At 31.8% G+C, this 25,547-nt stretch overlaps 1 protein-coding gene across 2 annotated transcripts in view; it reads left to right on the top strand.

Annotated features, from left to right (window-relative positions):
• Nucleotides 1-349: 349 nt before the first annotated feature.
• Nucleotides 350-25,547, top strand: part of LOC137396148 (tenascin-like) — a 39,301-nt gene continuing 14,103 nt past the window's right edge. Inside the window, exons 1-3 of one of the 2 annotated variants that reach the window (XM_068082303.1) lie at nucleotides 350-481; nucleotides 649-730; nucleotides 1,343-2,997. In XM_068082303.1, the coding sequence (XP_067938404.1) occupies nucleotides 667-730; nucleotides 1,343-2,574 (1,296 nt within the window). In that variant the 5' untranslated portion in view covers nucleotides 350-481; nucleotides 649-666 and the 3' untranslated portion in view covers nucleotides 2,575-2,997. Of the gene's footprint in view, nucleotides 482-648; nucleotides 731-1,342; nucleotides 2,998-25,547 lie in introns of those variants that run through there. The other variant, XM_068082302.1, reaches the window with a different exon arrangement.

The raw sequence follows: 25,547 nt of genomic DNA, 5'->3' as shown, positions 1-25,547 counted from the left end.
ATATTCCAATGGATTTACGTAGATCAGCGTAAAGAGTGAATGCAATTTGGAACGTTTATAGCTTGTACCAAGAACCATTTGACAGGAAAATCATTAAAACAGAACAGAAAACAATTAAAACATTAAATAATAAGGCATACTAAGATACAGACTTTAATTATTTTGCTCCCTTCTATGCTTATCTGTAAACGCACTCAAACAGTCAGTTTTAAGTACATAGAAATATGGCGGTGATCATATTGCTACATGCTTAACAGGATATGCTTGACAGGAGATCATGAGATGCAAGTAACCAATCATATTTCACTTACTTGTATACTTATAAGTTTCATCATATTTCACTTAGTCTAGCAACGTCATCACGTGACGTATTACAAACTATAGATATAAAAGAGCTATCAGATACCAGACTGTTACAAACACTTACAGCTCTCACAAGAAGACTGTTTCAGCATTTACATAATTTGTGCATCAAATAAAGGTTAATAGCGTTACTTCTTTGACATAAAGGATGCTTTGTGTTCAAATGCAGGGACCTCTTATGCATTTGATACAACTGATTAAATTCTTGGAACAAAATTTCATTGCAAGATATATTAGAAAAACTTTCAACATCATTTATGTTATCATATTAGTTTTGGTTTTCAGGCAATTGTTAAAGCAGCAATGGCTTGTACATGCAAGTCTAGACAGCTCTGGATGAGTTTGACAGCCTTGGTATTACTTACAGGTAAATATGAACCAGTTTTTTTTACCAAACTAGCTATTTGTACTTTAATATGCATCAAAGATTTTTTAGGTTACTCTGAATAAAAAATTTGATACAAGAAAAATCTATAGATGTGTAAACTATTTTGGAACTTGTAAAACAAAATCAGCTGGTTATAAATTTAGATTCAACTTTTGAAATAAATAACTTTTGTTAATTAAGTATGGTAAGAAGTCAAAACTAGCCAGCAAACTTCCAAAGCTTGCAAAATGAGAAAACATATGATCATGCATGCAATCTTCTTAATTAACTGTGGTCATCGGTAGTTTAGCAGCACTGGTTGTAAAACATCACAAGGTTCAATTGTTTAGAGTTTTATTTCTTCTTTATCTCTGACTGTAATAATCCATTTTTATCTTCAGACGTCATACGGTTTGTGAAACAGGTAATAAGAGGTCAAAATGATACAAACAATTTTAATTAGTCAAAATAAGACTGTATTGCAATTAATCATGTAGGTTGAAGTTTTAAACTTGCTGGTTAAACATTGAATATACTAAGTATTAAACTTTACATATGTGTTAACTGAATAGAGAGGTCAAATATTAATGTTAACCTCTCACATCGTTTTAGTTGCTGTAAGAGGAGTAACAGGATCAACGATGAACCTAGTCAATAGAAGATCATGTGATCAAACGGAATGCAGCAACATGTGTAGCAATAAAAACTGTGGCACTGGGATCTGCTCTGAAAATACCAGAGGATGTGAATGTTCTGAATGTGACACTGATAGTTTTACTCAACAAAGAAGAGGTCAAAACCAATTTGGAGGATTTCAAGGAAGAATGGATGGAGGAAGCCAGTCAAGAGGACAAGGAGATCGCAACGGACAAGGTCCAATGGGAAGACAAAGTGGAAGACCAAATTCAAGAATGGAAAGTGGCTTTGATGGTAGCCAAGGCAATGGACCAATGGGAAGGCAAAGAAACACAAATTTTGATGGCAATAGAATGAGAAATTGTGATGCAGATCGATGCCAGACAATCTGCAGTAACCTAAGAAACTGCACTTCTGGAACTTGTTCAACGGACAGTGGTAGATGTGAGTGCAATGGTTGTTCAGACGGACAGGACGGTTTTGGACCATTGGGAGGTCAAAGAGGAGGTCCATTCGGGCAAGGGATGAGAAGAGCAAACCGGCCATGCAATGGAGAGAGATGCTCTATGTTCTGCACTGAGTTTAGAAACTGCTCTTCAGGAAGTTGCCCAGCAGGTGGTGCGAGATGTGAGTGCACTGATTGTTCAGATGGAGCAAATCGTTTTGGATTAATGGGAGGCCAAAGAGACGGGTCATTCAGACAAGGAATGGGAAGATCCAATCAACCATGCAATGGCGAAAGATGCTCATTAGTTTGCACTGAGCTTAGAAACTGTACCTCAGGAGTTTGTCCAGCAGATGGCGGAAGATGTGAATGTAGTGATTGCTCAGATGGTTTTGGTCCAATGGGACGAGAGAGAAATGGACCATTTGGACAAGGGATGGGAAGAGCTGACAGGCAGTGTGACGCAGAAAGGTGTTCTAGATTCTGTACAGGCATAAAGAATTGTACCCGTGGATCATGCCCAGCAGATGGTGGAAGATGTGAGTGCCTAGAATGTCTAAACACCAGAACTGGAAGTGATAAAGATGGAGCGAGATGGAACTTTGGAGGTCGACAGGGAAGGCAAGATGGAAGTAGAGATTGGAACAATGCAAACAGAGAGTGCGATCGAGATATGTGTTTTTCCTTCTGCACTGAAAGAAGAGCCTGTAGTAGTGGAACATGCCCAGCTGATGGTGGGAGATGTCAGTGTAACAATTGTTAATATCCACTTGACTTTGTTTTTTTATTTCTAAAGATGATACCTAAAATTAATCTTTTGGTTGAAGAGATTTGCTAATATTTCAAACAGCAAAACTGTTTTTGCTCTTTGATTGCTTTAAAAATGATCTAAAATTGCAGCTTTTAAATGCGCTTTTGTAAATTTTCAACTAACCAGTTTGAACTACCTATAGTACTACTGTTTTTTTCCTACAACATTATAGTTTGATAATAATCTGATCCAAATTATCAATGCTTATAGTATATTCTTAGACAACCATATTTTAATTGATTTACATATTGCAGTTTACAAAATCTATATAAAGAATATGATTAACTACAAAATCAAATTTTATTAGCTTTTATTAAGTTTTTGTGTTTCATTTTAACTTTACATGACTGAATGCAAATAAAAAACTAGCCAAACTCACAACCGTTTTATTCTCATGCTATTCTCTGCCCTCACCTTCATTTTATTAAAAAACTATTATTGTCTTATCTCTAAGCATGTTATATGCATACACAAGTTTATGCATAATCTTTGACAAACCATCAGGTGAAATGTTGGAGACAGCTAACAATAATTGGCTCTCGTAAATTAATAAAAGTTAGTGAGCAATATAACTTTTGCTAAATCATAAAGTGTTCACTAAAATGCTTGCTTTATCAGTCTAGAGGCTGTGAAGACAGGATACAGTATAATTGTCTATGCATTATGTGAAGCTGCGAATGATTCACCAGGGCAAATGACACAAAGCACAAGGCTATCGTAATGTAAAATAATATAAAAAGTAATATTTTGTGTAAAGCCAACCAAACTAGTGTTAAACTTAATTTAACACATTAAAAACGCCTCTATTCAAATAGTTGACATTTCTAAAACCATTTTGGAATGATACTCTTGAATAATAGATGCCTGTAGAATCATGTATGCCTACATCAAAATATTTTGAGCTAGATTAATATTAGGTTCACAACGTTAGAAAATAAAAAAATTTGAACAAACTGAATGTCCATCCATATTTTTGACTTTTATCTAGACTTTTACCTTTGACAACAATACTGTTAGATGCTGAAGGACTGTTTAAAATTACAAAATATTTTCAACTAAGCGTGAACTGATAATTTCGATTTGTTTCAATAAAATATGTTTGAAAACAGTTCTTAGATTATAAAGCTATAAAACTAAGAAATGGTTACAATGTAGGAAAATCTTATGATTGGTTTGGGGCTCCTGATAAAGTGACAAAATGGTGACCTTATAAGGCTTGAAGTCGGAAAATAAAATACTTGGTTTATCTGTAACCCAACCCTGTGTCATGGTGATAGATGTAAAATACTTTTTCAACATGAGAACCAATAATGGTTGTCAAGGCAATCTGCATCAACACATAGTATTAGTAGAGATGCTCTGAATCATAGGCCAAACTTGAAGCCAAATGAATTAAGAGTTAGCAGTTCACTTATTGGTAGTTTTTAATTGTCAAATAAACAGCCATGGTCAGATATTCTTAAGCACACCCAAGTGTAAGTGCTCGCAAAGACTCACAAGTAATCATAACTACACACATGTGCACACATGCCTTCACATGCTTTTGCATATAATTCCATAACACATCAAGCACATTCGAGCAGCTTTCTTAAGGTCTGCTATACTTGGTGCAAGTAAGTAATTGCAACTTTTTTAGAATATAAAATAGACAAAAACACACTAGCATAATAAAACATGTTAACTTTACAAAAAACTTTCTTAAAAACTCCAGGAAAATTTAGACTCAGATTTTGGCCTGTACTCATGGTTCATAAATACACATAATTGTATGCAGTATTTATATTTACTGGTTCATGGAAAAAAAGAATCTTTGCGCAATATTAACATTAATAAACCCTTTAAACTGTTATTATTTGCCTTAAAATGTGTTAATATGTTTTAAACATTGAAAACTGCCCTAACTTATAATTGAAATTTTTTGGTAGTAGATGACTTTTCAGATTTTACATCAATATTTATTATCTCCACTTTGTTTAAGTAATTACGCAAAGCATTATGATTGACTTTTTCTTTCAGTCAGTCTATGCCAAGTATGGAAAACATTTCTGAAAGACTAAGTGGATGAACTTGGAAAAACTCTGCTTATCAGCTTTTAAACGAACATCTACCAAGCTGAAAGTGTTTTGATGACTGACCAAGTACATTAGTAGGAAACTACTAGTGTATATAGAAGAGTCATCATGCGCCTCAAGGCATTTTTCCAGTATCTGAAGCATCCATGTGTGTAGTCATGTGCAGTAATGTGAATGCAATTATATGAGTATACACTGTAAGGCAAAGGAAACGTCTTGTGTCTTAGTGAATCGCCAATATTGGTTTGCTTATTAATAAACAAAAAACAAAAATTTTAGTACAATAATTATACCTACTGTAGTTGGTACCGGGCCTGACCTAATTCAGCCATTGAACTATCTCAATCTGCTTCAAACCTTCAATTAAAACCGAGAACCCTTTAAATATCACTTTATCTTTATTATTAGCGTTACTAAGAATAACTGAGCATCGATTTAGTTAAGTTTTCTGAATAGAAAATGAACTCAATTTAGTGTGTTGTATTGAAACCTTATTGAAAAGGTAAAAAATGCTGAACTATCCTGTTCAGTCTAAGAAATGTGGCTATTTTCAAACTTCAAAAAGCCACTTCCTTAAATATATCGTAAGTAAATGCCTAAGGCAAACAAATATAATAATGAGCTATGTGTGAGAGCTTTTTAATGTTAAAAAAGAAGATTTTGTGTGCTAAATAGACAACCATATCAGGTTATGGCATCGATCCAGCTTTAGGAAGCAGTGAGATCAGTTACAAGACAGTCTAGTTAGTGCATGATTATTGACCAAAGAATGTTTATTAAACAACCTTTCACTCTGATAATAATAAATTAAGGAGATCACCTTTTATACACAGTGACTATCAATTATAACCTTACAATTATAGGAGCAAGGAAATGCTTAGTAAGAAAAAATTTAGCTACAATATATTTCCCTTCTTCCAAATAAGATTGATTTACTTCAACTAACTTTAGCTTTTTATACGCGTATCACTTTGATATGAGGTAAATAAGATCTTACCTTTTGAAACTATAGTCAAGCAATACAGCTAAATATTTATGTCACTGATCAGCATATTCAAACTTGATAAAAATGCAAAGTTGCTAAACTTCATAGACATATTAAAGCTTTTAAAATCTTCCATGAAGGGACAGTTTCATAGAAAGAGTAGCGGCATAAAAATTAACAGGTAAACAAATTAAGAGTATTACAATAATTAAAGAACAATAGAAACTATTCTAATCACTTCATCTCAGATAAAAAACTTCAAATAGAAGGTGCAAAACCAGACATATTATAAACACATTTATAGTTTGTTTTTATGAAAACTTCAATATTAAAAGCTGAAATCAGGACAGCCAATGCATCCATTACAATTTAAAAGTATGAACAAGTAACTTGTCAGGATTAAAAGATTGTCGAGCCAATTTTATGCAAATACAATGTACTTGCAGCTGAATAAAGACTCTTAACAGAAATAAATCCATGTTTTATTTAAATTGCTGAGGCTTATGTAATGCAACTAGGTGAATCATATGCTTTTGTCAGAGATAAAAATAGTTATGAACCATAATATCTATATTAGAAATCGTTAAAGCAACACACTTCCTAACAGAATAAATACATTGTACGAATGATGAGCGTTTTGAATAGACAACATCAGTTTGTGAGTATTGCATAGAAGTTCACTGCTTTCGTGGGATCAAGGAAAAGTCTAATTTCAGCCAGTGGAAGTTGTAATGCTGTTTCGTGGTTATGTTGTCTATAAATACGTATCTAATCTCAGTCACCATGAGATCATTGCTCTCCTTTATAATTCATTCTGATTGGCTAAAACTTTACAAATAAAATCCTATCATCAGCTACATTGCTCCTAGAATATTGAAGAGTTTTGCAATGCTTCATAGACTTGGAAGTAATAGAGGATGTAGATTGTAGGACTTGAAAATACTGATTTAAGCAATGTTTAAAAAAAAGAATTTGAGATCGAGTAGTTTTGAAGCAATAAAGAATAGATTTAAATAGGCCTAAATATTGTAGTGTAAACAACTACTGATGAACTAATGGAGCGCTACTCTCTATGAAAGACAAAAACTGTCACTCGCTTAGTAGTTGCAGTAATATTGGATTCAAAAAGAGCAATATTATTCTCATAACTAAAAACAAGTCTGAAAGTTACACAAATGTAGTCAGAAGTTTATAGGTGCTAGAATATACATTGCTTGGTTCAAATTCATATTAGGTCAAATCACTATCACAATATTTTTGCGCTCCAAAATAGAAAACTAAACGAATTATATGAACATTTCTTATGCAGTCAAAATTTCAGGGAATCCACAAAAAACACCTTTTGACCAAATTTTACCAAGTTACTAAAGTTAGCAAATTCTCTTATTTTTTAGTTGTCTTCGGCAAACCATATCTATTATATTTCTAGTTTTTTAAAACTTACAATGAAACCCTGACTACACCTTTGAAATGAATTAACTTTTAAAATGTAATCTGGTCTTCAATAAAAGAGAAATGCCTAGATTTTTTCTGGTCACCCACTTTAGCCGCAAGGGTTTTGAACTTTGTAAACTGTGGTATCAATATGAAAATGCAGGCTTGTTTTTGTTTAGTACCTCTATATATTGGAGAGCGTACAATTTAAGTCAAGGAAGTTATCATTATGTGTAAACGCAAAAGAAAACAGCTGGTCTGAGACACATTCTGAGCCATAGCACACTAAGTGCTATTCTTACTGTATGAAAATCAGGGCTAACAAAGAGACGTTGCCAGCATAAAACTCAGCATAAAACAGATACAATTATAACCACAAATTAAAATTAGGACATAAACTACTTTCAACTATATTATTTCATTATTGTTATTTGTTTCTTAATATTATTGTTTTCTTGAATTCATGGGTACCATAGATTCAAGAAATATAAGAATTGGCATTGCTATTGGAATGATCCATTAATAGAACATGATAATGTAAAGATCTTGTGGAAGTTCATTATACAGACTGACAGGGTCACAGAGGCTAGGAGGCCTGATATTTTGGTAATTGATGACTGAGGTCATAGTAGATAAGCAGAGGTCAGAAACATTGGTAGTTGATTTGACAGTTACTGATGATTCTCGCTCGGTGATTTGGAGAGATGAAGTTAGAGAAGATTGGAAAATACCATGACCTGCACTAGATAATAATCAGGACTTACTACTAGGCTAAGTCTTTCTCATCATCACCAGTGCTCGTACACATAAGTATATCTTTATTGCCATTGTATAGGCTAAATATGCACTTATTATTATTAATTATTATTATCTTTTACTATGGTTATTTTTTAGAATTTTTTTAAAGTCTTTTTTTTCATGGTACCCATGGATTCAAGAAAAATAAGAATGGGATTAATCTTTCTTAACCTTTCAAGACACACAGTCGTAAACCATCCATTACCTAGACAACAGTCTGCGAGGCAAAGATATGCGCTGAGTCAGAACAGTACACACGATATGGAACATCATATAGTAAAAAGGTAACTGAAATAGACTGTTTATAATTTCAAAAGCTAATCAATCAAGTTTGGTTGACTTCACACAGATAGATATCTGACAGTCATGCACTCGTGTTTGATAGAGTGACAAACTAACAATAAGAATGTGGGTTTAACAGAGACAAGCATGCGTGCGAATCTCATAATGTTATGTGGAATTTGGCAATGAATCAGTTTCACTCATAAACATAACCAGAGACCGCTTGTTGGAGCAGATGGAATTTTAAAACTTTTTGTTTTTCAACATATTAGCAGAATTTAAAAACAAAATATCTTGAAGCACAAAATAAGAAATAAAACCCTTTCAGAAAATTTGCGGAAATTCTTTTCTTTTAGATAGTTGATATTTTAAGAAAAAAACACAAAAATGAGAATCTATCAAGAATCATCTGATTATAACTCTTGGTACACAGTTTTGTCAAAAATGAACATCCACATGATGGCTAGCGATTTCAAAGCTTTTTTGTATTACATAGTCAACCATAATGCCAAGAGACTTCAAATATTTATTTGGCATTTAATGTAGAGTTACACATAATTTGCGCCAAAACGCGATAATTTATTTCTATGTTGCCAGCAGCAAGATTGGAATGATCAACCATCAGGATTTTTCTATGCTTCCCATTTGACTCCCACACTTTGTGGTACTGCAGCCATGTTTGTAAAATGTCGCTTTTCTGAAAGGATGGAGAGCGCATACTTTCAACTTCATTTTAATAAAAGAAAGTCTCAAGAATATCAAAATATATTAATGAGTCAATCATTAATATGTCTCAGTTCAGTTTTTCTATGAGAGGCAAAAAAAAACCTTGATGAAAGAGCGCCATTAAAATTTTTGAAGTTGTTATGAACCTGATAATTTTGGCTATTCAACTATCTCCTCAAAAACGACCTACTCATGTTTCAGTTTGCTGTAACAAACTTGTTAGTTTTTTATTGTGCTGATTATAAACAAAATATTGTTGTATCGTTGAAACCTTTTTGGATTATAATTACGTATTTACAGTGCTCTGATTTTGTAAAGTAAGACACACACCCGTTTAAGCTCTACACTTTATATTTCACTAAGATGGCCTTTTTAAAATAATGAGATTATTCTTGGAAAAGCAAAATAATTGCCAATTCTTAGGGTCTAACTTTTTAGAAATGCCATGACTAAAACTGACAAGCTTAGAAGCTGAACAGATGAGTAATATTTAGGGATTAGTAAACCGGATTAAAATCAATTTGAGTTCTTCATTTTGAAAACTGTCAGACTGCAAGAAAATTCTAGTGCATTTGAATGGAGCAACTTTTTATTAAGCTTAAGGAATGCACTATGTATCAAGAAAAGGCTTGCCAGTAAAGAAATTGAAGCAAGCTCACACTAGTGTATTTCTAAACAATGATTTTTGTTCATAAAAAGAAGACAAGCACATTTAGTTATTTTAAAATGAACTCGGTAACCACTTGCTTGAAAGTTTACCATGTACAGATTTACATGTATTTAAATGTAAACTTAATTATAAATGTAAATGTAAATGTAATTATAAATATAAAGTTTTGCATTTATGTGTTCATGGCGCTTCTTTCCATGTCATATGTGCTAGTTTCTTATAAGTGTCAGTACTTTTCTTATTTTTCCCTTTAGCTTAGATGCCCCTTCACTCATGCATCGGGAGCAAAGACCACTGGAATGAGTTTCACTTTGAAGCCTGGCCTTGGCTATTGGATTTTACAAGCCAATTGCTAGTTTTTCTGCCATTTTTACCTAATCTTTGCATCTATGTTTTTTTCATAACACATGCTAGATAGATACCAATTGCATAATTACAATTAATCAATGAAGAGACGCTAACAATTAATTTCATTAAGAATAGCTTTTGTAATTATTGAAAGTATTAAAAAATGCATATGCTTTGCAAAATCTATGTTAAACTATAAATATTTAGCCCCAGCTAACTAGTGACTGTTGCAAAATCAGCACTCAGCTTAAAACTCCAAAGAATCCGATATGACATAGTGTCAGAGTGTAAGAGAGATACAAAGCATGTTTCAGTACAGCCATTTTGATGTATTATGACCTTTATTTTCAGGTGTTTATATTTAAGTTTATATATATGATTGTTGACGTACAATCTATCAAAGTTAATTTAAGCTACATTCTAGCCAGCTCAGTTTCAAATAGGGAATTATATGTCTTTTGCATCAATTCTAATAAAGTACGTTAGAGATGATATCAGACACATTTATGTCTTTTGTGTATTTTTCTTCTCATGGATCATGGATTGAAGTGTAGTTATTTGACGGCTTTTTTGCTTGTCAACTACATCTTTTGTCCTATATAGTTACAGAAGCATTGCTATTTGTCAAGTATGCTGCATGTTCCATATAATAAAAAAATGGGACCACTGGCAAAATATATTTGTGATGAAAAATATAGCTAGACCAAAGTCTAAGAAAAACCTTGCAGTAAAAAGTGAATAAAGTTGAAAGTGTGCAATGGGAAGCTTCTGAGAGAAACTGAAGACATTCTGATGTCTAAAAATCTGTAAATGATTCATCTTACAGTCATGAACTTTTAGGTTCTTTCACTATGGTTTTAGTAAACAAAAAGATGGAGGGACTAAAAACTGTTTTAACAACTGATTGTGCCTAGTTTGCCACAATTTTCAGTATATTTGCACCATTTTCACTTTTTAATGCTACTAAAGAAACACTTCTCTCTTGTCTAAAACTTCACTATAAAACTTTATAAACAAGTTCACCCATTTTTGCTCCTCAAATATTTAGCGTCATGCTGTGGAGTCAAATAAATTTTACTACACAATACATTACATTTCTGTTTCTCGCTGCTAAAATACACGTATTATAAAGCTAAACCAGAGCTAATTGACTTTCATATAATGAAATGTGACATATAACACCTACTGACTGTGATGAAAATATTGATGCAGCATGAAGGTAGTTATTGGCAACTTGAACTTGTTGGTGCAATCAGTGTTGCTAAAACACCGCTTCATTCAAAATGAGGTTGCTATGGTAACCAGTGATCTTTTTTCTGTGAAGCAATAAATGATGGAATACATAACCGCATGACTCAAAGAGGTTATACAACCTATTTTTCGTCATGGCTTTAATTTTAGGACAAGTGAGCAGTCACTAGTAGCATGTGAAACTATTTTAGGAAAGGCTTAAATTTTTTTTCTAGCGTTTTCAATGTTACATTTAGAAACCAAACTGACTTGTCAATAATGGGCTTACCAAGACAAAAACGCTGTTTATGCTGATTCAGTGAGTAGGTTGTATGTAAATACATGCAACCTGCTCAAGCTTACCATGAAAACATACATTGTTGAAGATCTTCAATCTACTAAAATCTTCGTTAAACTTAGCGATATTAATTACTGTGTATGCGATGATACACATTTTAAGCATTTGATGATAAGTAATAGAAAAGAGATTTTTAAAAAAGTTTTGTAATTTTCTGAATTTTTTAGATAGCTTTGGGTAGAGAAATGTAAAAGTTTTACATTGTGAATGTATGATTAGAAAAATCGTTATTAGACAGACTAGCAGTGAGTTAAGTTTATTTGCTGATTGGCCAATAAGAGATCGACCTAAAATAAACTGGCACGTTCCACCGTTTTCATATAATTATGAATCATTAAACCCATCAACCTAAATAAATTAAAAGTTGTATAGTTAGGTGTCATTATCTCACTGTTCCACATATTACCTTTGTAAACACCTAAAAAGCATGCGGCTGGTACTAGCTAACACGGATAGTCTAAATCTGTAAACATCACTGGTTTGATCAGGTTTTGGTCAATTAAAATATAGAGTCTTCAATAACCACATTGAGTAGTGCTAGGTCATAATTAAATCTGTAAATAAAATTTTTATATTTATGAAGGGATTACTGTATCACAATAAATAATACCTAACTTTTGTGGAGATTAAGCAATGACTTCCAGTGATCTTATTTATGAAGTAAATTATTAGTTATTAATTATTTATGAAGGCTTCTTTTATTAGTTATTAGCTCTCTCGCTACTGCGCAAAAAAATCATGAATTTCGCTATTGCGCGAAATTCATGATTCTGACTTAATTAATTCAAACGGAATTTCTAAAATTCGATGTACCACTAGTATTTATGCAATATTTCGGAATCAACGCCGATATTGTTTTACTGTGAAATGCATCTTATTCATAATAAGATTCTTTTGAAAATAAGTACAACTTCTCAAGAATTTTAGTGGATCTTACTTTCACAAAATTTCTGACGCATTCTTTGGATTGAACGAACACAGGGAATATTTTGTTGCCATGATGGTACCGATCTGGTCTTCCCATTTTGAAAAATGATTAAAAATGGAATTTCTCAACAAAAAAACTTTTGATTAGCTGTATGTAATTGGAATTAAGGTCTTTTCATTGAATACCAAATTTGGTTAATCTAGCTAATGCGTGGGCTTTGTAATGAAATAAAGTGAAGCTTTTTCAATTAGCCGATGCATTGGCTTACGGTAATGAATGAGTTAGAAATTACTATTGGTTATGGCTGGTAATTTTATATTCTACATGACATAAAATAATTATTCAGGAGGTACTTTATGATTTGGCTGCACACGTTTTAACATCAAGACTATTATTAGCGCCATCGTTTTTATTTTAATGTCACGTAAATAGCTGATATGTACTTATGCCATTAAACTACTGTTTTTAAGTCAGGGTAGACAGTATCTTCCAGAGTATATTCATCGACCTGGTCAGTTCTCCTTGTTGCACTATACTAATTCACCTCACCATCGAATTTGTAGTTCTGTATGTAGATACATAAGCTCCAGTCATTGTATGTATTACATAATGCTGTATTGCTTTCAGTTTCCACTTTCAGTTTAGTTCTACTGCCAGGTCTTATTCCTTTTCAGCTTACCTGTATTTGCTCATTCCTAACAAAAGAATGTTACCAATGAATGATATGCCAATAATGGCTGCTTATGAGTTTAACTTATTGGCCAAAACAATATCAACCTTCACAAGCTTCAATTTGTTAATCGTTTTAAATTCAAATCTCTCAAAAGATTTGGACTTTGTCATTTTCCACCACTGGCTCAGTTTAGGACTCATAGCAATTTTTGCTACTCCGTAATCTAGTGTGATTGCATAGTCCTAGTGTATGAAGGAAACCAAACATTCATGGCTCTTTTTTATTCTCTTACTCTTCTGATACCCACTGACTATACGTTTTACAGTTTAGTTTATAACTTCACACATTTAACAATTCTTACTGCTTTGTTTCTTCATCAAATTCACTCTATAGTTCCTGATTGAGAGTGCCTAAACATGGTGACACAACTTAAATAACTATACCTGTAACTTATAGAAACCAATCTGAAAGGGTACTTAGGAAGGGATGATTAACCTAACGAGAATGTCCCTCCTATGCAACAAGAATGTGCAGAACTAAGCAGGCTTATCTGTAGCCTAAACAAAAAGGAAATAATCTCAAGATAACTACCAAACTGTGAACACATTCTACTTTAGGAATATAGTAGCAGTGAGAGATTGCTAAGAAAATTACATTACATTAAATGAACAAGGAAAATAGGCTATCAATGAGTAGTGAATATCAGATCAAGAAAGATCAGGAAAGATCAATAAAAAAGGCCAGCCAGTTTGCAAATGAAGAGCTAGATAAGGTCAATGAAAATGTAATACAGAGAGAGAGAGAATTAATTAATAGATGAGAGATGTGAAAAAGCTTTGTCAAGTTAAACTATTTTTAATATTATTGTTTTTATTATTGTCAGTTAGGTGTCATTAATAACAATAATAGGGAAGTTGCGGTCACTAATCTTGAAATGTACACTTTTATCCACCTAAAAAAATTAGTAAAATTGAACTGATAAACATTGTTTTTATAAATAAGATTATTAATTTAGTTTTCTCCAGATTACTAAATATAGTATCAAGTAAAGGCCGTAGCCTACATCACAAATTCAAAGATAGCTCATAATTTCATATCACTGACAATATATAAACCTTTAGAAATATAAATTTTTGTAGGTCATATTCTGTCTATATATGATTCCAACAGAGAGTAGTTGATTTGTAAAAGGTTAATCGGTAAAAAAATATATTTTTAGCATGTTTCACCAGGTAACCATAAATCTCACCAATAAATGCAGAATCAGAGTGTAAGGAAATCTTTCCTTATTCCTTGATTAATAATGGCCATTAGGACAGGTTAAAGGAAAGGCTCTTTCCTATTTCTCATTTTTTCGTAAGAACATAAGTGGCTCGGCCAAAGTGTTTCAGAGACTTGGATGCATAAATAGATTAATCAATGTTATTAATCAACGAGCCAATTGCTTATTCATGAATGTGCACATATTTTGTATATTTGATATCACACAATCATATAAGTTTTATACAAAAACTAAACAAGGCGTTAACACATAATGAATGACTGACTTTTTTATTAAGGAGCCCATAATTTAAATAATATTTGCTTGAATTTTAGTAGTACGATTATTCTGAAGAATAGTATATTTTCTGTTTAGGACGAAGCTACTTTTCATCAGTATTTGAAGGGTTGATGTACAAAAATAAAAACAACTTGCAACTTATGTATAATTACAGACAAACTACTAGGTAAAATATTAAACAAAGATAACAATAATTGGCTATCACAAATTAATAAAAGTTAGCAGGCGATATAGCTTCTGCCCCAGCATACATTGCTTATTGAACAAATGCTTGCTCTATCAGTCTAAGGTTTGTGTAAAGTTGGTGATAGTGTAAAGTTTTCTACACTTTATGTTGTGACGCAAATGATTACTAGAGCAACTGGCAAGAAACACAAAAAAAAGGCTATCTATGGTTGAAATATTGAATTAAGTTGAAGGTTAATATTGGATAAAACCAACAATAACTGGCTCTCATAAATTGATGAAAGTTAGTGAGCAATATAGTTTCTGCCTAATTGGAAAATGCTGGCCAAAAATGCTTGTCTTATCAGTCTGGAGAGTTGGAAAAATAGGGATATGATATAATTGTCTACAAACTATATAAAGCTGCAAATGATTCACCAGGGAAACTATTAAAAAACAAAAAACACATGGTTATCATAATTTAAATTAGTGTAAAAAGTGATATTGTAAATCCAAAAAAAGTGCTAAATTTAAATTTACAAAACTTAATTTAACAAAATGCTTGTAACCAATTGTTTGCCAACTCTAAAATCATTTCGGAAAAAAACTGAAAATTCAGATTTAAAATTTAAGATCAAAAACCCATTGGAACAAGAATGAAAACTTTTTTAAATTGTAAAAGACCGAAGCCTTAGTAAGCCAAATAATTTCTCAAAATTTCCCAGATCATTATTTCAAAAAACTTTACATGTTTTCTGAACAACTATGATTTGTGTTGTCTTTGACACATTTGATGATGACTGGGTAGTCTTAGTATTATTATTGTTGTTATAATAATAGTACTACTGCTAATAATTATTACTGTCTAATTAATCTTAAATCTGATGTTCAATAACTGTGATGACAAGCAGGGCAGTATCCACCTGTTTGAAAATGGTACTGCGGGAGAGTCCAAGAGAGGTATCGAGCGCCCTTTCGGTGGGGGAGGGGGGTCCGGGGGTTCCCCACCGGTATTTTTTTTAGTATAACTAGTCAAAATGGTGCAAATCTTGCACGCTTGGCTCCTGATAAGGCACATGTTCTAACAGAAAATTTGACATTATAATCCAGTATTCTAAATATAAAACAGTTTATTGAGATTGTCTTTAACAAAGCTTATTAAAAGTATAACGTGAATGGGAGCTGCTAAAGGGGATGGCCACAGCTAGCATGAGGTAAAATTATCACCGGGTACAATGCTGATTGGTGTAGGAGATGAGTAGTCTTTTATGAAATAATTTAATTAAATAATATTGTAGAGTTAAAAAGTAAAATTAATAGAACACCCTGTTAAAAATAATGTACGTATACTATAGTTTATAATACTGAGCAAGTAGGAGTAGATTTAAGTTTGAGCTATGCATGTTACACGCATAGCTCAAACTTAATTAATTTCTGTGAACAAAATCTTTTGTACATAAGCATTTATTCACATATCTACTACTACAAAAAATACAACCATGTACAATTGTCTCTGTATGAAATGCTTGGAAACATTCCTTTCGGTAGAGTCCAACGCTATAACGTTGCCGTGCGAGCTACCATAAGGATCGTTTTTCTCTGTATATTCCACGTATTATCAAAGTCTAAAATGTTTACATCACTTCTATCATCTGAATTATTGTTATTCTAATCACACCAAAAATCACTTACAATCGGAGAATCAAATAATATTTTATTTTACCGTTTTGAAAATCGAGCCGATGTTGACTGGTATTTCCAGCTTTTATTCTTTTCCAAGGAGGCGCGAATTCTTTAGCACAAAGCAACGCCTTTCGGATAATCGTTTCATATCTTAATTTATCGACTAATATATTGTTGATGATTACTAGCATTCATATCCTTTGTTTAACGTTACGAGACGGCAGCTTTATAAACGTCTACTAAAAGCGACGTAAATGCCGTTTCCCCACGCAACCGACAAACAAAATTTTGGTCATTTTCCCAACCAAAGTGTTAAAATCAAGCAAAGATGACGTGAATTCCGGAATTTTGAGCCTCAAAATATAGTACTGCCATGGCAGTAGCTGCAGTATAGGAGGATACGGCCCTGATGACAAGCATAATTGATCGTAACACTACATAATCAATGACTACTACAATCAGTTTTATTGGATGAGATGGTAATACTGATGAGAGAGATCATGAGTATAAATATTTCATGAAACAAGAGAAAATCAAAAATAACTAAACTATTGGAAGCTGAAGGATTGTTTAAAATTACCAAATGCTTTTCACTAAGTGCGGACAAACAATTTTATATCGCTTCAATGAAATATGTTTGAAACTGAACATAGATTCTACAGCTATAAAACTAATAAATGGTTACAATGTGGGCAAGTCCTATAATGTATTTGAGGCTCCTAGTAAAGTGACAGAAAGTTGACCTTATGAAGCTTCAAGTTTAAAATAGAAACACTTGGTTTATCTGTAGCCTAATCTTGTGTCATGGTTATAAATGTAAAATAGTTTTTCAGCATGAGAAGCATTAATGGTTGCCAAGGCAATTTGCATTGACACATAATATTAATAGAAATGCTCTGAATCATAAGCCAAACCTGAAGCCAAATGACTTAGGAGTTAACAGTCCACTTATTGAGGCTTTCTAATTGTCAAATCAACAGCCATGGCCTAGTATTTTTAAACACACACAAATGTAAGCGTTTGCAAAGATTCACATGCGGTCATAATCACACACATGTGCGCACATGCCTTCACATGCTTTAGCACGTAGCTCTGTAAAACATCGAGCATATTTAAGTTGTTTTGTAAAGTCTGCTATACATGTACACGGTATATGGTGCAAGTAAGTATATGCGACATTTTCAGAATATCAAATAGTCAAAAACACATTAGCATAATGAAAAATACTGACTTTTACAGAATAAAACTTTCTTGAGCATTTCAACAAAATTTAGACTCAGAGTTTGGCTTGTACTCATGGTTCATATATACGCATAATTGTATGCAGTATTTAGCTTTACTGGTTCAAAGAAAAGAAGAATCTTTTCACAATATTAAAAATAATCAATCCTGTCAATTGTTAATGTATCTGCCCTAAAATATTTAAACATGTTTTAAACCTTGAAAAGTGCATCCGTTTATAATTTAAAATCTTTTTGCTATTGTATGGTTTTGCAGACTTTACATCAATATTAATTACTTTCACTTTGTGTAACTGATTGTGTAAAGCATTATGATTGACTTTTTTTTCACTCAGTCTATGCCAAGTATGGGAAACATTTCTGAAAGACTAATTAGATGAAAATAAAAATCTCTGCTTATCAGCTTTTAAACAAACATCTACCGAGTAGAACGTGTTTTGGTGACTGCCCAAGTACATTAGTAGGAAACTACTAGTGTATATAGGATAGTCATCATGCGCCTCAAGGCATATTTACAGTATCTGAAGCACCCGTGTGTGTAGTCATGTGCGCTAATATGAATGCAATTAGACGATTTCGCACTACTAATTTATACATAAATGCTACGCTAAAAGTTTGTTACCTTCTCGCTGATGGATAAACTATAAAACAAAGCAAACGCCTTGTGTCTTAGTAAATCACCAACAATGGTTTGCTTATAAACAAAGGTAGCATTTTATAAAAAAAAGTAGCGGCATAAAAATTAACAAGTAAACAAATGAAGAGTATTACAATAATTAAGAACAATAGAAAATATTTTAATCATTTAATGTCAGATAAAAACTTCAAATAGCAGTTGCAAGACTTGAAAAATTATAAAACATTTATCATTTGTTTTTATATATAAGCCAATATAAAAAGCTGCAATCTAGATTGCCAATGCAGTGATTATAATTTAATAGTATGAAGAAGTCATTCATCAGAGGTAAAAATAGTCGAGCCAAATTTATGCAACAACCATAATATTTGCGGCTAAACATAGACTTTTAAGGGAAATAAATCTATGTTTTATTTCAATTGCTGAGGCTGATGCAATGCAACTGAATGAATCATATATTTTTGTCAGAGATAAAAATACTCATGAGTCATAATATCTATATCAGAAATTGTTGAAGCAAAAAACTTGCTAACAAACTAAATATAATTAATGAGCTATTTAAACAGACGATATTGGCTGGTGAGCATTTCATAAAAGTTCACTGTTGCTAAGCAATTAATAGAAAGTTTAAGTTTAGCTCATGGAGGTTGTAACAGTGTTTTATGGTTATGTTTCGTAAAAGTACTTATCAAATATCAGGCCCAATGAGATCATCGCTCTTATTCATGATTCATTAGAATTGGCTCTGATTTTACCAATAAAATTCTATCATCGCCTACCGCGCTCCTAAAATTTTGGAGATTTTTGCAATGCTTCAAAGGCTTTCAAGTAATAGAGAATGAAGACTGCATGACTTAAAAATGCTAATTCAAGCAATCTTGTCTTTTAAAAATGATTTTGAGATCAAGTGGTATCAAAGTGGTAAAGAATAGATTTATATAGGTCTAAATATTGTAGTGTAAACAACTACTGATTAAATAATGGAGCCCTACTCTCTATGAAAGACAAAAACTGTCACTCGCTTAGTAGTTGCATTAATAGTTGATTCAAAGCAAGCGATATTATTCTCATAGCTAAAAACAAGTCTGAAAGCTACACAAACGTAGTCAGAAGTTTATAGGTGCAAGAATAGACATCGCTTAATGCAAGGGCATATCAGGTCAACTCACTATCCACAATATTTTTGTGCACCTAAACAGAAAACTAAAAGAATTATATGAGCATTTCTTTTGCAGTCAAAATTTCAGAGAATCCACAAAAAACACCTTTTTGACCAAATTTTACCAAGTTACTAAAGTTAGCAAATACACCATTCAATTATCTTTTAATTTTCTTGGGCAAACCATGTCTATTATATATCTAGTTTTTTAAACTTACGAAGAGACTCTGGCAATACCTTTGAGATGAGGTAACTTTTAAAATGTAATCTGGTCTTCAAGCAATAAAAAAGAAATGGCTGATATGCCTGGATTTTCTTTTAAGTCATCCACTTTAGCCGCAAGTGTTTTGAATTTTGTAAAATGTGGTATCAATATGAAAAAATGTAAAATATCAATATGAAAATGCAGGCTTATTTTAGTTTAGTACTATACCTCTATATATCGGCAAACATCCAATTTAAGCCAAGGAAGTTATCATTATGTGTGAACGCCAAAGAAAACAGCTGTTCTGAGACACATTCGGCGCCTTTTTCCTTTTGGTATGTTCCATTGTTATCAAAATATTTTCACAGTACTTTCTTTTTTTGGGTGAATAGAGTTTAGTGTTCTTAGTTATGTTTAAATGAGGAAGCGCTATTCTTACTATATGAAAATCAGGGCTAATAAAGAGACACTGCCAGCATAAAACTCAGCATATAACAGATACAATTGTAACCACAAATTAAAATTAGGTCATAAACTACTTTCAAATGTATTATTTCATTTTTCTTATTGCATTAATAGCTGTGATTAAATAGTGATCAAATATATTCTTAAACCTTGAACAAAAGATAAATATGTCATCAGTCTGAATTCATGTCCAAGAAGCTGTTTTTATGCAGCAACACAATTCACAGTGCCAGACCTTGCACGTTAATTTGTTATTAGCCTGAGACAAATGTCTAACATTTCTATTATAATTGTAATTACCAGTTTCAAACTACTTGTGTTATACAAATATAAAGCAATATTATTTTTTGCGTGTAGAAAATACCTTAGCTATAATACTGTTATAGTTATATCTTTTTAATATTACAATTTTTCCCAATTTTTTTTATTAAATTGTTGCTTAATAGAATCCTAAATTTTTATGTGACTGTGAGATGAATTTAATTGTGTATATGACGCATTCATATTATGTTATATGTTTTATTCTTTCAAAGAGTGTGATATTTTAAGTATTCTTATTGCCACACACAGAATGTATGCATATTTAGATTACTACTTATATAACAAGCACTTTAATTTAAAATATACTGAACTACATATATTTTTTGCATTGCCAGAGTAATTAAAAATTCTATGCAAAGAAAACTTACATTATGTTTTTAACGTGTGCGGCATTCATCATTTGAATTTTTAAACTTCATATCAAAATAAAAGAATCTTTTGAGGTTCAAATGAATTAAGAAAAATAATAAAAAAAGAGTTCGTGGAATTTTGTGCATGAACAGATTTACTGTTCCAACATAAGCTTATTGTATTCAGTAGTTTGATAGATGAAACTCGATACTGGTGCAAACGAAAAAATTAGATATCGAATTGTCTTTGTCTGATACTTTTTTTGACAATACTGAGAGAGAATTTTGAGTGTGCTGACTTATCTACATGTCTGTAGGATATGAGCAACTATGAATAATAAAATTTTTCATGTAAAGAGTATTTACCTTTTACAGATTTTTCGATACTGCAAATAAAAGTATATTTTAGCGACCCATTCGAAATGGAAATGTCACATTTGAAAATAAAAATAATAGGTAATGAATGATAGTGAAAAAAATGGACTTTAAAAAAGTTTTGAAAACATAGTCAAAGGCAATATTAATTAGTGATAAAAAGTGAATATTTAGCCTATGCAATCGCAATAAGGATATAGCTATGCGATATAGGATATAGCTATAGGATATAGCTTTAACTTGGATGCCGCTACACTTATGTATTTAGGGCAAAGACCACTGGGATGAGGTTTACCTTGAAGCCTTGCCATGGCTAATGGATTGCACAAGCCAATTGCTAGTTTTTCTGCTGTGTTTCGCATCTATGTTTTTTTCATAACACATGGTAGATAGATACCGACTGTATAATTACAATTAATCAATGAAGAGAAGAGCTTTTGTAATTGTTGAAAGTATTAAAGAATAAAATGCTTTGCAAAATCTATGCTAAAGTATCAATATTCAGCCTCAGTTAACTAGTGACTGTTGACAAATTAGCATTCAGCTTAAAACTCCAAAGAATCCGATATGACAAAACATCAGAGTTGAAGAGAGATACATAACATGTTTCAGTACAGTCATTTTGATGTATTATGTCCTTTATTTTCACGTGTTTATATTTAAGTTTGTATATATGATTGTTGATGTACAATCTATCAAAGTTAATTTAAGCTACATTCTAGCCAGCTCAGTTTCAAACCGGGAATTATATGTCTTTTGCATCAGTTCTTTTATGGTACGTTAGAGGAAATATCAGACACATTTATATCTTTTGTGTAGTTTTCTTCTCATGGATCATGAATAGAAATGTAGTTATTTGACGGCTTTTTTGCTTGTCAACTACGTCCTTTGTCCTATAAAGTTACAGAAGCATTGCTGTTTGTGAAGTACGTTGCATGTTCCATATAATTATAAAAATGGGACAACTGGCCAAATATATTTGTGATGGAAAAATATAGCTAGGCCTAGATATAAGGTAAACCATGCAGTAAAAAGTGAATAAAGTTGAAAGTGTGCAATGTGAAGCTTCTGAGAGAAACTAAAGGCAACCTGATGTTTAAATATCTGTAAGTGATTAATCTCACAGTGATTCATCTTTAGGCTCTTGCACTATGGTTTAAACTAAACAAAAAATGGATTGACTAAAAACACTGGTTTAATAATTGATTGTGCTTACTTTACCAAAATTTAGATTATATTTGCACCATTTTCACATTTTAATGCTACTAATGAAACACTTTTCTCTTTTATAAAACGCCACTATAAAACTTTAAGACCTAATCACTGATAAAAAATACTGATATTGCATGGATGTAGTGAGTGGAACTTCAAGTTGTTTGTGCAATCAGTGTTGCTAGAACATCGCTTCATTCAAAATGGAGTTGCTATGGTAACCAGTGATCTTTTTTTTGTGAAGCAATAAATGAGGGAATTCATCTCCGCGTGACTCAAAGAGGTTATACAACCTATTTTTCGTCATGGCTTTAATTTTAGAACAAGTGAGCAGTCACTAGTAGCATGTGAAACTATTTTAGGAAAGGTTTAAACTTTTTTTCGACTGTTTCCAATGTTACATTTAGAAACCAAACTGACTTGTCAATAATGGGCTTACTAGGACAAAAACACTGTTAATACTGATTCAGTGAGTAGGTTGTATGTAAATCCACGCAACTTGCTCAAGCTTATCATAAAAACATACATATTGTAGAAGATCTTCTATCTACTAAAATCTTCGTTAAACTTAGCAATATTAATTATTGTGTATGAGATGATACATATTTTAAGTATTTAATGAAAAACAATAGAATACAAATTTTTAAAAAAGTTTTGTATTTTTTCGAATTTTTTAGATAACTTTTGGTAGAGAAATCTAAAAGTTTTACATTGTGAATGTATGATTAGAAAAATCCTTATTAGACAGACTAGCAATAAGCTAAGTGTATTTTCTGATAGGTCGAACAGTGATCGACCTAAAAATAAACTGGGACGTTACACCGTTTTCATATAGGCCTAATTATGAATCATTAAACCCATTAACCTAAATAAATTAAAAGTTCCATAGTTACATTAGGTGTCATTATCTCACTGTTCCACATATTACCTTTGTAAACACATAAAAAACATGCCGCTGGTACTAGCTAACACAGATAATCTAAATCTGTAAACATGACTTGCTTTGATCATGTTTTGGTCAATTAAAATATAGAGTCTGCAATAACCACATTGTGTAGTGCTAGGTCATAATTAAATCTGTAAACAAAGTTTTTATATTTATGAAGAATTACTGTATCACAAAAAATTTTATCTAACGTTTGTGGAGATTAGGCAATGACTTCCAGTGATCTCAATTATAAAGATGGCGTAGAAACGCATTCTTTTATTAGTTATTAGCTCCTTTGCTACTGCGAAAAATTCATGACTTTGACTAAATTAATTCAAACTAAAATACTTTGATTACGACTAGTAGTTTTCTATTCTACGCATAAAATAATTATGTACCGTAATAATTACTACACATAAAATAGTTGCACTTTTATCTACCTAAAATAGTTAGTAAAATTAACCTACTAAACCACTTTGTTATAAATAAGACTGTTAGTTTAGTCATCTCCAGATTATTAAATATAGTATCAAATAAAAACCATACATTATGAATTTAAAGTTAACTCATAATTTCCTATCAATGACACTTTATAAGCCTTCAAAAACAAAAATCTTTGTAGGTCATATCCTGTCTGTATTTAATGCCAACAAAGAGTAGTTGATGTGTAAAAGGTTAATTGGTAAAATAATATATTTTTGCCGTGTTTTACCAGGTAACCATAAATTTCGCCAATAAACACAGAATCAGGAGGGCGTAAGGAAATCTTTCCTTATTCCTTGCTTAACAATGGCCATTAGGACAGGTTAAAGGAAAGGCTATTTCCTATTTCTCATTTTCTCATATGAACATAAATGGCTCGGCCAAAACGTGAATGCGTAAATAGATTAATCGATGTTACCAATCAACAACCCACTAACAGTTTGGAATTTTAACATTTATATCTGACTTCACAGTTTTGTTAAAATATTTGTCAACGTTCAATAAATGAAATCATAAATGGCAAACTTGCATGTTTAAAATCTCGATTGACATGATTTTATATAATATCAACACGCTCTAGCTGTTTAAAATAGTTTTTAAAGGATTTTGAGCGTTTTACAATTTTTTTTAAAAACTAAAACACTTTTGAAAATGAAAAAATTGGATAAATACATTCATGGATCAAATAAGGATTTATTTTCAGTCTATAGACCTCGCTTCGATTTTAGAATTAGAATTAGCTAAACTCAGTAATGACCACATCTGATAAAAAATGTGCACATGGTCACAAGTTTACAAAATCTTCAAGTTTTAAAATTGTAAATGCACTACCAAATTTCAACTTTTGTTTGTAACTGAGTTTACACGACCAAATAATTTCAAGTGAAATTTTGTCTTTTGATAAGCTTAAGTTGGTAAATTGTGGTAAGTCGGTAAGCTAGTTTTTTTCATGTTTTTGAAGAAAACCTTCCAAATATTGAACATCTTTGCTGTTAGATTTATTTATTTAGTGTAGCATAAATAGCCTATATTACATATTGACATAATAGCAGCTGTGTTGTCAAAAACAAATCTTTATATTTACTAGAAAATAATAAAAAGTCTGTCAGCATTATTCAATGCTGTCTAGACATACTAGATCAATGGTTGCCTGAAAAAAGCAAAGTTAACATGATAAATAAAGATAAAAACAGATAAATAAAATGAGCTAAAATTGATGGTTATTCTAATCAGCAATTATAAAAAACTATGCTTTGGGAAGTCAAACTTCTGCTCTAATATAATTACAAAAGAACTCAACACTTCTAAACACAGCAATTTTTTGACAAAAGTTTATATTATCAAAGTTTGATACTATCAAGTTTGATGTAGAAGTGAAGTAAAAGCTGAAACAAGTTTTTTGTAAGAGTTGCATAAGTCTACAGTACTCTGACATCTGCCTGGTCTTGTTCATCTAAAGTTTGTAAAACGTCACAACATGACGTCGCTAGACTAAGTGAAATATGATGAAACTCATAAATGTACAAGAAAAAGAAATATGATTGGTTACTTGCATCTCATGATCATCTGTTTTGCATTTCCTATTTAATGTTTAGTGATGTGATCACAGCTATATTACCATCTGCTTAAAACTGAC

Source organism: Watersipora subatra, chromosome 5 (assembly GCF_963576615.1).
Source record: "Watersipora subatra chromosome 5, tzWatSuba1.1, whole genome shotgun sequence".
NCBI lineage: Eukaryota > Metazoa > Bryozoa > Gymnolaemata > Cheilostomatida > Watersiporidae > Watersipora > Watersipora subatra.
The sequence above is the reverse complement of the archived record's forward strand: the minus strand, read 5'-3'. Positions and strand labels throughout refer to the sequence as shown.